At 39.2% G+C, this 15,679-nt stretch overlaps 1 protein-coding gene across 3 annotated transcripts in view; it reads right to left on the bottom strand.

Annotated features, from left to right (window-relative positions):
* Window positions 1-2,963: 2,963 nt before the first annotated feature.
* Window positions 2,964-15,679, bottom strand: part of AMPD3 (adenosine monophosphate deaminase 3) — a 54,241-nt gene continuing 41,525 nt past the window's right edge. For all 3 annotated transcript variants that reach the window (XM_084630084.1, XM_084630082.1, XM_084630083.1), the window contains exons 12-15: window positions 12,270-12,390; window positions 10,391-10,564; window positions 9,279-9,389; window positions 2,964-7,419 (exon numbers count right to left, since the gene is read on the bottom strand). In XM_084630084.1, the coding sequence (XP_084486210.1) occupies window positions 7,207-7,419; window positions 9,279-9,389; window positions 10,391-10,564; window positions 12,270-12,390 (619 nt within the window). In that variant the 3' untranslated portion in view covers window positions 2,964-7,206. The remainder of the gene's footprint in view (window positions 7,420-9,278; window positions 9,390-10,390; window positions 10,565-12,269; window positions 12,391-15,679) is intronic.

The raw sequence follows: 15,679 nt of genomic DNA, 5'->3' as shown, positions 1-15,679 counted from the left end.
AGTCTGATCTTTGAATGTGAATTAGTTTAAATAGCTGCTTATGGGGGCCATATGAAATTGCTGGTTTATGCTCTGAATTTTACCATTTAAAGTGAAGATTTCGTAAAGCTTTAATATGGGGATACAACTTACACGCTATTGATTGTATTGATAGCTAAAGGTATTCCAGTGTCTTGTAACTTGTGTATGAATTGTGCAATAAATACGCTTTGGAAGAAAATGTTAAAGGAATTCCAAATTTAAAGGATTTCCTAGTTTCTCTAATATGATACACTGGAAAAATAAAGCTTTAACTTCAGTTAAATTTCATCATACAGATGGTATGCTTAACAAGAACATATGCTATTCATGAGTAGGATGTGGTTTAAACTTTAAAAGTGTAATGCGAATAAGCAAGTTACCCCCATGTCTGGGGAAACTGTTGCTTATCTCCCACCCCCAGTCCCTAAAAGAAACATTGCAGTTGGAGTTCTTGCACCAAAGTGTTTTGAAGTGTTAAAGGGATATGGTCAGTTTAAAGTCATGCTTTTCAGAAAGCTTACCCACTCGTATTACAAAAGTAACACCTGAAACTACTATTCTGGAAAGATTAGAATATTTTTTCCTCCTTGTTTAGTTAGGTGTGGGGTGTTTTTAAACAGGATTGCATGTATCATTAGGGTCACTGTTTCCCTCTCTAGTCTCTTAGTTTGTGTTGATGTGGGCCTTTTGTACAGGAAGTGAGGGGTTGAGGGGGTGTAGTGAGGGAGGCGCGGTGGAGGGAGAAGAGAGAAATGTTAAGAGGAAAATGAGTGCATTTCCACAAAAGGGCAGGGATGCTAAGAGGCAGGTGTAATATGTGAAACTACATCTAATAACTTGCTAAATTTGAAAATGAATGTTCCTCTGAAGGTGCCAGCCAAATTAATACTTAATGCTTTTTGTGATAGGGGTGTTTATATATTAATGCATCTACCTGTTTGAGAGATTTCTCTTGATAATAATCCAGATTCCCCCCCAAATGCCAACACAAAGCAACCAATGCAATGCTGGTGTGGTGTAGAATTGGCATTGGAAATACTCTGCTTCCCTCTGTCAGGGGCCATTCTTAGGAAAATGGAGACATCGATGTGGCCCCTCTCTGTTCTGGCTGCTGGAACAGCTCCCTGGGGCCAGGGACAGAGATGCCTAAGTAGAAGTGTGTTAAGCAGCCATAACAATCAGGAGCCAACATGTTAACATTCCCTTGTACATGACCTAATCTACATTGCACATTAATAAAATTACTATAATTATCTAAACTCTTAAATATACACAGTCTGTGCAATGAGGGTAAGTTGATATATTTGGGCCCTTTTCATATTTCAGTATATACTTATCACTGCAGTAGTGGTTTTTCATTTTCACAATTTGGGTTTTTCAGGTGCCTAAACTCTTAAATAAAATTCACCACAAGCTTTTAGCTTGAACGGTTAGTTTGTAAGTGGATCGGCCATGGGATGAGGATCATTTTCACACCTTTTTTCTTATAAATTGGTAAAGAGAGAACTTTAGAATTGCAATTCAACTTTCCTTCCAGCTATTGGAATTTAACTTCTGAAGTCTAGAATTTAGCATGATGAGATCTGCTGTGTAGATGGTCTTATTGCTATCTATACTAGAGATTAATCTTACCAGTATTGTCATCTTTCATCAATTCAGATACTGTGGGCTACTTCCTCAACTGCTGTAAATCAGCATAGCTCCACTGAGGTCCCTTGGAGCTGAGTCTACTTCTGTCCAGCAAGGAACTGGTCTTAGTTAACATACTCTATAATATGACTGCAGAGACATCCACATGCACCAAAATATATATATATATATATATATCCCCTGGCTGCAAGTCTCAGAGCCTGGATCAGTTGACTGGGGTTCATGCTATGGGGCTAAAAATAGCAATGGAGATGTTCAGGCTAGGGCTGCAGATCAGACTCTGAGACCCTCTCCCTTCACCAGGTGTCAGAGACTGCTCCAATCCAAACATCTACACTGCTATTTTTAGCACTGTAGCAGCAGCCCTGCAAGCCCAAGTCTGTTGACGCAGACTCTGAGCCTCTCTGAAGTGCACTTCTTTAGTGTGTTGTATGCACTTACAGGCTCACCAGTAAGTTCTAAAGGTTAAAATATTGAACTGCCGGTTCTGGGGGGATGGAAGCATATAACTTGCCAGGTCAGGCCCTTACATGGAGCTTTACCCCTCATTCTTCTGTGAGCTAGTGCTGGCAATATAAGAAAACTGACTTACAGATAAGTACATGGCCTCACATGCCCATTATGAAATGTGAAATAAGACTCTTAGTTGAAGGTTTATTTAATCTCTTAATGCCAGATAGGTGGTCTCATGCAGTTCAGTTGCACATTGTTCACTCTTGAGAAACAAGCAGGGACTTTTGACCCAAAACCTGCACTCCTTAAGGCTTTGCCATATGTTCTTGTCCCCATAGCTCAAGCCCCCACTGATGGGACTTGCACTTCCAACATACACCCTTAGACTTTTTAGAGGAAGACTAGGCAATCCAGCTGTAGGAGAGTCCTCCACATTCAGATCACTTGGGACCATGGAAAGGAGTCTTATACTGTGCTATTATCCCCCCATGTACACTATTATATGGTGGGTAATTTGCAGGGCACAGTGTTTGGGGAAATTAGATGCATGATTTTAGTATAGTTAGGGTTGATGGGTCCAGGCCAAATCCATATCTCTTATTTGCTTGTTGTGTAGAGAAGTAGAGGAATGTTATGGAAGCTTTTGTTTACATCTTAGAAAACTTATTTTATTGCTCTAATGTATTTGATAGACTCTTGCCCTGTTCCTGCTGAAGTAAACAAAATCCTTTTAAGTTAAGGAATGTTCTTTACTTCAGGTAGAATGAGATGTAGAAAGTAATTAGTTTTCTGTTTTGTCAACTACCTTAACTCATTTTTAAACATTTTGTATGAATTACAAACTTTGGGTCTTGTACAATCTTTGAAAGTATGTTTTAAATCATGGGTTCTCAAGCTTTTTCTTTCTGAGCTCCTGCCCCCCTGCCCCAACATGCTATAAAAATTCCATGGCCCAGCTGTGCTACAACTGTTTTCTGCATATAAAAGCCAGGGGTGATGTTAGGGGGTCTCAAGGAGGGCAGTTGCCCAGGGCCCCACACCGCAGGAGGCAACACAAAGTTGCTCAGCCTTTGGCTTCAGCTCCAGGTGGCAGGGCTCAGGGCTGCAGTCCTCTCTGGCAGGACTTCGACTTTCTGCCCTGGGCTCTAGCAAATCTAATGCTAGCCATAGTTGATGAACTCCTTGAAACCCAGAGGGCCCCAGACCCCTTGTTGAGAACCACTCTTAAATAAGGCTAGACTCTCAAGCAGGGTAAATCAGTATATTTGACTTCAGTGGCACTAAATTAAGAGGAGGTAGCCCTGGGCAACCTCCTCATCTATTTTCTGTTGGCAGAGTGAGTACCTTAATCTGTCAAACAAAGCAAGTACACAATGGGAAAGCTTTGCTAGAGCCAGGTCAGAGATGTATGCTTTGGACCTAAGTACTCCTATCGCACTTACGTAGCTTGTATAAGAACCTAGAGAACCTTCCTGCAAATGATTTGAGTGTGATGTAGGAAGAACACCAGTGGCACCTCCTGCTGGCCATCCTGGGTGGGATTAGATCCACCAGCTTTTGCTCTCCCTGTTATCTTCTCCTGTCCTGTTTTGCTCTGCTGCCCTGCTTGCTCCCAGGTCTGTAGCTTCCTCTCTGGCCAGATGACTAGAGTCCTCTCCTTGTGGGGAATTCAGTCTTTCTAGACCTGTTGTCCAGCTGGCACCTCCAGTGCCCTTGCCATTCGTCAGTGGCTGGTAGGGGAACCCAAGCTCACCCTGGGTTGCAGCCGTAGGGCCCTATAACAAGCAGCCACAGTCCCATCTCTTGCTGCTGTTTCTCTGGGCTCCTTCCTACATATCTGACTTTCCTCCCTCTCTGGGTTTGCCAGCCTCTAACTCCCTTCACTCAGAGAGTGACTGCAGCGTATTTCCCTGCAGCTTTTCCCAGCAATAGCCCCTTCTTCCTGCATAAATGAGCCTGTCCTTACTTAACTGTTTCCAGCCTAAATCTCCTGTTTGCAGCCTGATTAGCTGATTAGGCCCACCTGGCTTAATTCAGTTCTTGCAGGGCTACTGTGGGGAATCCATGCCATCACAAGTACTTAAAGAACTAGCTAAAGCAATATCAGAACTTGTAGGAATTATTTTTGAGAACTGGCAGACAGGTGAGGTCCCAGAAGACTTGAGAAGGGCAAATATGGTACCTATCTTTAAAAAGGGGAACAACAAGGACCTATGCACCAGTCAGCCTAACCTCAATACCTGGAAAGCTACTGGAACAAATTATTAAACAATACATTTGTAAGTACTTGGAGATTAATAAGGTTATAAGTACTAGTCAGCATGGATTTGTGAAAAATAAGTCATGCTAAACCAACTTAATTTCCTTCCTTGACAGGGTTACTGGCCTAGTAGATATGTGACATCTTGATTTTAGTGAGTCTTTTGATACAGTCCTACATGATGATCTCAGAAGCAACTTAGGGAAATGTGTCTAGCTGAAATTACTAAACTGATTGGAAGATCATAATCAAAGAGTAGTTATCAAGGATTTGCTGTTAAACAGGGAGGATGTAGTTGGGGGGGGGGGTCCTGCAGGGTCAGTCCTGGATCTAATGCTGTTCAATATTTTCATTAATGGCTTGGACAATGGTGTGGGATGTGTGCTTATAAAATTGGCAGATGACACCAACGGTGGAGGGGTGCAAGCACTTGGGAGGAAAGGATTCAAAACAACCTTGACAAATTGGAGAATTGGTCTGAAATCAATATGATACTGAATAAAGAAAAGTACAAGGAAGGGGAAAATCAAACGCACAACTACAAAATAGGACTAAGTGGTAAGGTGGCAGTACCACTGAAAAGGATCTGGGGGTTACAGTCAATCACAAATTGAATAAGACTCAACAATGCAATCAGCTGCAAAAAAGCTAATATAATTCTGGGATGTATTAATAGAAGTGTCCTACCTAAGATGGGGAGGTAATTGTCCCACTCTGTGGCTCTGGTGAGGTCTCAAAGGTAGTACTGTGTCCAATTCTGGGTAACACTCTTTAGGAAAGATGTGGACAAATTGAAGAGAGGGTCCAGAAGAGAGCAACAAAAGTCATAAAAAGTTTAGAAACCCTTACCTATTAGAAAAGGTTAAAAAAATGGGTATGTTTAATCCTGAGATAAGACTGAGAGGGGACCTGATAACAATCTTTAAATACGCTGAGGGCTGTTATAAAGAGGGCAGGGTGATCAATTGTTCTCCATGTCTACTGAAGGTAGAACAAAAAGTAATGGGCTTAATCTGATATTAGGACAACCTTTCTAATGATAAGGGTAGTTAAGTTCTGGAATAAGCCTACAAGGTAGGTTATGAAATCCCCATCATTGGAAATTTTTAAGAATAGGTTGGACAAATACCTCTCAGGGGATGGTCTAGATTTACTTGGTTCTTCCTCAGTGCAGGGGGCTGGACTTTATGGCCTCTTGATGTCCCTTCCAGCCCTACATATCTACAATCCTATGACCTCCTTTGAGATTTATCAGTCAGTTTGTAAAAAAAAATTACTTCATTTAATGAAATTATAAATAGCATTTGTATGATGATAAAAGGATTTGGTGCATTGGCAAGGGGGGGGGAATTTCAGCTGAAAATAATCAATATGGTTTATTCATAGCACCAATAAAAACAACACAACACTATTCTTGAAAACAATCAAGGGATACCCAGAAAAGTGTTCTGAATTGATATTTTACTCCCTCTCTCTGCATCTTGGGAAATTGTTCCAATGGTTAATTACTCTCACTGTTAAAACAGTATGCCTTATTTCCAATTTGGATTTGTCTAGCTTCAACTTCCAGCCATTGGACTGTGTTATACCTTTCTCTGCTAGTCTAAAGAGCCTATTGTTATACTGGAGATGATGCAACCAGGCAAGAACTGCTCCACTAACATTTGAGTGAAATAGATAAAAAAAGAAATGACACAGTAATGCAGATGAGTGGCATGTATCAACTTCTGCGGTCTCATATCAGGTATATGTTAAAAGGGTTCTTTGAAGCAAGGGAGATTCAGGTTAGATATTAGGAAGAACTTTCTACCTACAAGGTAAGCACTGGAACAGGCTACCTAAGGTGATTGTGGAATCCTCATCTGATCTCACAAAGAACAAGGTTAGACAAACATCTCTCAGGAATGGGCAAGGTATGTTTAGTCCTGTCTTGGGTTGCAGGGCATGGATTAGATTACCTTGTGAGGTCTCTTCCATCCCTACATCCTAAAATGGGAAAGAGCTTCTTCTAAGGAACTTGTAATCAAAAGCTGTTCTCCATTTTCAAGGCAGTGCTTTCATATTGAAGCTAAAAATGTTTGAAAAGTCATTTTATTATATGTTTAAGATGTACAGTCATCATTTTCACACAATTTTCTTTTTCATTAGCAAAAAGATGTAAGCTTCTATTTTTCACACTTACCCCAAAATACTGGGTGATAAGAATGACACGATGGAACTGTTTTAACTAATTCATAATGATGAAAAAGATATGCAATAGTTATCTGGTAACATCTTGTTTCTAAGATCATTACTGAATACTTTATGTACAGGTTGGAGAATGTCTCCAAATATTTTCCATAATGAAAGTGAGCTCATTGTGTGCATCATACAATCTGCTAATTAACCAAGGGCTAAATTTAAAAATGCTGTTTGGTATGACTGCCACTGACTACTGTCATGACAAAAAACAGGTGCATGTTTCCTACCAGCATCTGCTGTCATCATGCATCTTGTGTTTGCAGTAGAATACTATAGATCACAGATGCAAGCATTATTAATATGATTGGTTTTAAAACCACACTGCAAAGCACAATTAAAATGCAGTATACAGCATAAATGATGCACAGTTCTCAGCTGACGTGTTTACTGCAGTCTTACATAGCCTAATGCATGTACAAACTGATATTACATTAAAGAGTGTAATGCAACAGAAAATAACTTCACACACTGTTTAACTCCATCTCCCATATATACTTTTCTCTGTATTGTTCAAACAGTTGTATCTCAGCAGCTGTCAATGACAGATTCATTATTAAAAAGCAGATGGTAAATGCACAGGGTCAGGAGGAAGACTGGCTTGTTTCTTGGTGCTGTGACTCTTTAGATAGAACTGTAATCTCTTCTGATTTCATTGCGTCAGACAGGAAGCTGAGCTCATTACACAGTGTCTCATACCTGAAAGCCATTCGGATTTGTGCCACATTTGTCTTTCGAATGTCATTTCCTGCAGGCCCTTCTTTATAATAATTTACCCCTAAGAATTTTTGTTTTTCCTGGGAACAAAATAAAGTTTAAAGCATTATGGAAAAATCAGTTTTAAATTACTTTTGATTTTTTACTATAAGTAAAAGCATCTTTTCAAGTGAATGGCACTGAGGATAAGTGAAAAGAACCCACAAATGAGCTGGCCATGTAGTTTATGATGTTTAGCCATTCACCCTCTTCTTATGTAGGTAGCTTGCTTGTATTAAGCTGCTTTGCCAATGCAGTTCAATGCCGGTTGGTTCAACCAAGATATGCTTTTTTCCCGCCTATCTGTTTTTCCATTTCTCCTCAATTACCTTTTTACTTAAAGTTAGAATCCTTTAAAAAGTTAATGCCACTAGCCTCAGCAGAGTTCTTTGGTCTTATATGAGCTGGTTTACACAATAGCTTTCTATCAGAGCAGAATATGTGACATGCTCATGTGTGTATTTTTCTTCTATTAGCTATGATAGTAAAGCTGCTCTGTTACAGCCTGACCCAAAACCCACTGAAGTTAATGGGAAGCCCCTTTGGTTTTGTTGGGCTTTGCCTCAGGAACTTACCACCTCAGGAGTTTAAGAAGAGAGATTTAGATACCCTTGGCAAGTTGCCATTTTTTTATTTTTTGGGGAAAAAATGACGACAGTGGTCACATCAGCCCACCAGAGGATGCAAGCTAAAATGGTAGTGGAATATGCACCACAGAGACATTCTCGTGCCAGCTTCTCAAAGGAATGGTCCAAAGAGATAGAGATAACTACTTAGAAAAGATTAAGTAACTTCTCTAAAATAGCTTTTATGGAGAGAAATTCATAGATTTTTAAGGCTTGAAGGGATCATTAGATCATCTAGTCTGACTTCCTATATAAAACAAAGGACATAGAATTTCACCCAGTTACCCCTGCAATTGACCCCAATAACTTCTGTTGATTAAAGCAAGTCTTCACAGAGACAATGCCCATCTGAATCAACTACTTCATTCACATTAGGGTAGGCAACAGTAAAAAGAAAGGCTTAAGGAAGAAAAGTAAATGACTGAATATATATGGAATCATGATAAAACCCTGGTATCTTCTTGCAACATACAGTCTATTTCAAGAAAAAAAACTGAAGAATTTGTCGTATCCACAGAGTTAAGTGAATGGTCCACCTACTACTGTTTAGTCTATTTAAATGTAGACAGCAAACTGACTTTTTATAAGATGTTTTATATCCCTGATAATTTTTTTTTTTGAAAGAACTAAACAGGAACCATGTAGGATTGTTTTAGACTTAGTGCCAGATTTTCAAGAACCCAGCACACAACTGGGGTCAGGTTTTCAGAAGAGCTCAGTTCCCATGTAGTGAGCAAATTATCAACAAGGTTGCAAATTTTAGCAGTGATTTCTGCAGTGTGATGTTCACCTGTCTTATGAAGAACTGGAGTGCGACCATAAATGTATTTCACGTATACTACTAGACAACTCCGACTGTAATGAACTCAGCACAGATCAATAGGAACCAAAAGTCAAATCAGTGACTATCTATTACATTAAAGTCTTTGTATACCTGCATCAACCCCCTGAGAAATCCAAGCATGTATACATGTAAAATGTAATTGCCTGCTCCCAGGAGATGATGTGAAAATGAGATCTCCTATCTCTTGAGGTTAATCTGGGAAGCAAAGTTATTTGCATACATATGTACTATATGCTCAGTAAAATAACTCCAAGGAGATGCAGCATCTCACTTTCTCGAAGTTCCTTGAAGCCAGAGGTATCTCACACACACACACACACACACACGTCATTTTGTAGTCCACAAATATTTCATTTAATCCTTGCATACCTTTACATTCACAAAAAGTCCAAGCAATGATAACGCGTGGCTTGCAACAAACCAAATTTACCTTATGTGATAACCCACTTTGTATTACGCTGTTTCTTGCTAGCTCACAGGAGTCACACGTGCTCAGTTTCCACACTTGAGCTGCTATGGCATATTCCTCCATAAGTGCTTCCTGTACCATCAGAAATATGATTTGTTAGCCTATACCCTATTTAGTAATTGTGTCTGCTATGTAATCATTTCCAGGTAGGAAACGGTCTTATGCTTATTAAACAATTTTGTTAGATGGACACAATTTTCAAGTTTTTAGGTTTTAAACTCAATTACTAGAGAGTGAATGTATTTGTCTATTAATTAATTCAAATTCATAGGAATTGGCATCCAAATTCCTTAGGTTGCTTTGCAAATTGCAGTCTTAATGCTTAATGAATACACCAAGAAAGTTTCTCTCTTCTGATCAACAAGGAGGCAGATACTGACCACCTGAGAATTCCTCCAACAGTGGGTAGCTCTCAACTGGTGTAAAGTTTGTGCAGCAAGCTCTTGCACAAACTGCTCTGTATTGTAGCCACATTGTGGATGGGGAGGGGAAGGGCAGAGTGGAGCAGACTAGAGCACTGCTGATCCTCAGAGGGCAAAAGTTAGAGTTGCCCATAGGCTGCTCTAATTCACACTCATTCACAGCGTAGACCAGCCCACAGAATCAGGGAGCTGTAACCAGTTTCCAGGCACTCTCTCCTCTCCTGCACTCAGTGGAACTCAGAGCAGGAGAGCATCAAGCCCAGAACATTGAATGAACAGTTTGTAGTTTATCTTCAGAGACTTCAAATGACATTTTTTTCAGTAAACTTCAACCACATTCATTAGAAAGGAAACAGGTCTGCCCTGGCACCCCACCTCTAAAACACTGGAGGTCTCCATCCGCTTGAGCTTCCTCTGTACTTGAGGAGCCAGTGGCTGGAAGAGGCAGGAGTACAGACATGTAATTTGGCAATTAGTAATTTCCCCATGAAACTAAACAGTTTTCAAAGGAGTGGGAATGAGGGGGGACATTGAGAGGTATGTAAAGACATGAGGTGTCACACACTATGCCACGAGAAATAAAGTGTTTCAGGCCACTTTTATCTTTAAGGTGAATTTGTTAACCATGCTAAAGTTTTCAGTTGTGCTTACCTTTGTATAATGGAATTGCATAGGATCGTCTGTAGAGAGGGAAATGTGAAGTCCCTTATGTAGAAATTCCCGTAGTGGATTTTTTGAATACTCAAGGAATAGGCTATTGTTGCTAAGTGGAGACATGGCAATGGGAATTTGTGCAAGATAATAAAGATACTGAAGAACTGGACTCTGTACAAAAACAATACAGATACTCATTTAATCACCCTGTGAGATAACAGGAAAGGAGGTTTTCAATCAGAGGAAATGGAAACAGCCTCGTTGAATATGACTGTGGAAGGATTATGACCAGAAAAACTGAAGTCTGCACTGAACTGCCTTTTGTGGCTTGACTTTTTCACAGATTTTTTTCAATATTTTCTAAATGCAACTTTAAAAAAAAAAGAAAAAGAAGAAGAAATAATGGCATTTAAAGCAACAAATATTCTACATTTTGGATGCACTGAGACAGTATTCACATTAAAACACAATTATTTACTGAGCCTAGGGATTGTACATGATTCTGTCAGAGAGCTCTGTTCCATACTAACAGAGTCCCTACCCAAAAGAGCTTAAATTCAGATGCACCACAGGTACATTACAGAACACTAATTATATCCAAACCACTTCACAGAATAGGTCAGTTTGGTGGTGGTGGTGGGGGGGGGGTGTTTAAAGAACAGAAGGAAGGAGCTTTCATTTGTCTGAGGGCATAAATATGGGTGCACATGTAATGCATTCTCATCTGTATTCATGACTATTTGGGGCTTGTAATCCCACTAGTGTACAAGACATGAGCCTGCACCACACTTATCAGCTCTGCCAGGTTTATTCCATTCTTGGCCATACAAGAATAGAGCTGACAGGCTAAAGAGAAGAACAGCATAATGTAGTGACTGTGTACAAAATATAAGACACTGCCTCGGTCTAATTTTAGGACTGTCAGCCCTAATAAAGACTTAATAGGATATGACTTCAGGTCAAAATTTTCAGTTTTGAGTATCTAACATTAGACACACATCCATATTTAGGCATCTAAGTTAGTGGGTTGATTTTCACAGGACCTAAGCACGAGCAGTTCCCACTGATTTCAATTGTGTTCTGAATTCTTTTAAATAACTTGTTTTAGATGCCAAATTACAGGAGAACTAGATTGGGGGAGGGGTAGAATGTTTTCCCTTTCAAAATGTCAATATTTCAGCAAAATTCTAGAACTGAAACTTTTTGGCCATAACCAAAAATTTTGGGAGATGTGGCTTGGCAACTTATCCCAAAAGAGACTGCAGGGCCTGAGGCACCCAAACCACAACTTCCACGAAGCATTACGGTGGCATTTCTTGGTTTTTTTCAACAAAAAGTTGAAATATCCATGGAAAGCTTACGCTTTACATAAAAAAATGGGTTTTGTCAAAAACCCAATTTTCCATCAAAAATCCATTTCAATGAAAAATTTCCAGTCAGCCTTAGGGAACTATTTTGTGGGGAGATGCAAGCAATTTTTCCTAATCTTAGAATAGTCATAAGAGATTTATTTTTAATTCAAAGAATTTACATGTGAACTATGGAGGGATTCTTATTTCAGTCTTCCTAAGTAAATCCCCATTTATAAAGACAGATGTATTTTTACCAGAATGACTATTGACTTGATACAAATCTGCCACCCGGTGGCCAATTATTTTCACAAAGATTTTCTTAATGGATGAAAGCCTGGTCCCCACTGATGTCAGTGGGAATTTTGCTATTTACTTCAATGTGGCCAGAATTTCATCTTCTATATTTGCCTAGATTCTTCAGGAGGGTGAGAGGTCATGTAGAGGTGTTTTTATTAATTGATAAGTCTGCTGTATTTGAGTTTTTTCAATAAATTAAGACTATGATAAATGAACAAGAGCAATACCTTCTTCAGGAGTAATCCATGAGAAATGTTGTCAGATGTCAGAAAGGCTGACACCAGATGAGTGATGGACCCAGCTTCTCCACAATGAGGGCGAAATAGGAAGGTACTCATGCCTCTTTCCCTGCAGAAATTAAAAATAAGTCCTACCCCAAGATAACTGGTGTCTTTTCACCCATTTTGCATGTAAGTTCCATTAATATCAATTGAAAAATATCCACAAGAATAACTATACACATCAATTTGGGAAAACAGATCTAGAGTAATTTTTTACTTCACTAGACTCAGATGTGCTTAAACTACAATTACTTGTGTCTTAACCCGGTACCATTTCTTCCATAAACCATAACAAACCCTGCACAAACTGAAATTACCTGCTAATCTTTGTAGATGCTCAAAACATGAAAATGATTAAAAACATACATTTTTGAATTGGCTGAGTATAAAGACGTTCTGGGATGGAATCTTAATTACAAGACATACTCATAGAATCATTTGAGGGTATATTTCATCTTTGACAACTTTGCATATGCTACCAGGTTACTCAAAAATATAAAATAGGTCTGCAATGGGGTACCAATGTTTGCTTCAAAGGTGTTGATTCTGTTGAGACAGGGTTAACAGGGTGCTGCTGACTCATTGAAGCAGGTGGATCATTACCATTGCCAAGATACCAGGAAGTTTAGTGTGGCTCCCTAGAGGGAGAGGCTCTAGGATGGCAACTGAGCAGTCTTGAGGAAGGAACATTCAGTTACAGGCAAGCTAGAGTTGAACTTTCTTGTATTTTTGTTAATTACTGTGGTAATAAAAGGAAACCCCAGTCAGAGGGTTATTTTGGAATCTACATCATATATTAATTTTGTTTCAGAGTAGGTTGGGAAATATACCTAGTAACCATCTTCTGAACCATAATAAACCCCAAAGATTGGGGGGAGACAACACATACAAACATACATACATACATACACACACACACACACACACACCCCTATTTTCTGAAAAGAAATAGTTCAGACGCAAAACAAGATGGATGAATGTAGGAGAACTAAGTGAAATATTTCTAAATTCATAGTGGAAGGAAAGACTGTGTGTAGCAGACAGACAGCCAACAAGTAGGCAGCCAGATGTTTGATATAAGTTCAAGGAGATTTAAAAGAGTTTTTCTTGTTGTTTTTCTTGATTTTATGGAGTACTGAAAGCAAGAAACGTTTGGGGTTGGGAAGGGGGAATACTGTTTTGAATGTTACTCAGGAAATGCTTGGAAGAAGATAAGTTAAAATGACGCTAATGCTTTGTTAGTTTATAGCATCTGCCATGGGAGGATCCCAAAGCACCGTACAAATGATAATGAAACAAATCTCACATCACTTCTGTGAGTTAGGGAAATATTATTACACCAGTGCAGTAGATAACCTCTCTGTGCCTGTTTAAGTGACTACCTTAAGGTCCATATACATCAAAATTTGGTGTTGACAATTTCTGTCTCTTCCCTTTTAATTATCTTCTGGAAATCACCTTTATAACCATTCCAAACTTTAGCCTCTTCTCAGAGCTAAGGACAATGAGAGTCAATTGGCCTATGCCAACAGATGAGACACCTTGCCTGGAGAGCATTAATTAAGCTAAAGCTAAAATACACAGTTCCTAGGAAAGGAAAGCTCTTATGCTTGATAAAGATTTTTCCAACTACTGTTAATTTCTCAAACCAAAGACTCCCATAATTTTACTTATGGATGAGACTTCCATCTCTCTTGGTCTAGCTAAGGAGAGCCACGGCCAGGCAACAGACAAGTGTAACTGTCCCCTTTCTGTGTGGAGTACCTAATTGTCTCGTATGCTAAATAGAAACTGTGATGCTGGCTTGCCAGGTGTCAGCTCATGCCAAGGCCCAGGGCCTCTCTGAACACCGACAAATGCATAGCTAGAAACCATGTTGGCTTACCTGTGGGTTAGTATAGTTAAAACAGATATTAGCATTCTAAGAATGTGTGTTTAATGTTTAGACTTTATGGAATACTTGTAGGATGCTGCACATAATAGTTCTACTTATAATATCTGTATCCCATGGTGTAAAGTTATATTGAATGTTTGCTTTGTAAACCTCTATAATTGTGTAACTCACTAAACAAGAGAAGACACGTTAATTTAGAATAAAGTGCTCGCCCTGCAGACAAGAGGGCCTTTGAAACCAAATGAGCCATTGTAAGATATCAAAAGGTTATGTTGTTGATTGCCCTCCCCACTTTTGTCAGACAGACACATTTGTTCCATCAGTTTGGACTTCGGGGAGAATAGGATAAAAATCCTTGACAAGAAGAAACTAGGTCTCTTTATGCTGTCTGGACTCTGAGTGACAAAGATTCCTAAACATAAGCAAGAGATCCCCATGCTCCTTGGCATGGGTCAGCCCTAAAGGACATACATAGCTGCTTAATATAGAAGCTTATATTACCTTTCTAAACCAAAGACTAACACATTTGTGTGTGTTTCCTGTTTTAACCTTGTAAATAATACTCTTTTTTTTTAGTTAATAAATCATTAGTTTGTTACAGGAGTAGCTACAGGTGTTGTCTTTGGTTTGAGATATGAGTATAATCAACCTGGGATAAGTGATTGGTTCTTTGGGACTGGGAATAATCTGAATATTGTTGTGATTTTTGGTGTAAAGTAACCATCACGTAGTCCAGCTTGCCTGGGTGGAAAGATAAACTGGCATGCCCAAGGGGACTATCTGTGACTCCATGGTAAAACTGTTACAGTGCTTTAGGAGTTCACACTTGTTATTGTGAAGGTAAAATCTAATTATAGAACATACAGCCAGTTTGGGGTTTCTGTTGTGCTTTTTGACAGTCTGCCCTGAGGTTGGCACGCATGGTCGTGAGCCATTCCAGACAGTGTGACATGAACCAAAGAAGTGGAAAAACAAAATGGAGCTTTCAACCAGTTAGGAACAGCCTGTCTGGTGACCCAAAAACCTGAAAGTTCCAGAGATCAAAATGTCCAAGCTTATATATTCCACCCCAACTTAGAAAGTATTGATAATGTTTGCCTGATAAGTCAGAAACACATCTCTCTGAATAATCTGTCTGGTTTCTCTAACATCTCAAATCCTATAGTAAGCCTGGAAAGATGTTAAGTGAAAAGCATTCGATATAATTAGGGCTGTCACTTAATCGCAGTTAATGCAAGCAATTTAAAAAATAGTTGCAATTAATTGTTGTTTTAATCACACTATTAAATAACAATAGAATACCAATTTAATTTTATTATATATGTTTTGGATATTTTTCTACATTTTCAAATATATTGATTTCAGTTACAGCACAGAATAACTGTACAGGCTCACTTTATATTACAACAGTGCCATGTGAATGCCTGTTCCCACTTTCTTGTGACATTGTAAATAAGAAGCC

The sequence above is a fragment of the Lepidochelys olivacea genome (genome assembly GCF_965140295.1).
Source record: "Lepidochelys olivacea isolate rLepOli2 genome assembly, chromosome: 6".
In the NCBI taxonomy this organism is placed as follows: Eukaryota; Metazoa; Chordata; order Testudines; family Cheloniidae; genus Lepidochelys; species Lepidochelys olivacea.
This window is presented reverse-complemented; position numbering and strand designations above follow the sequence as displayed.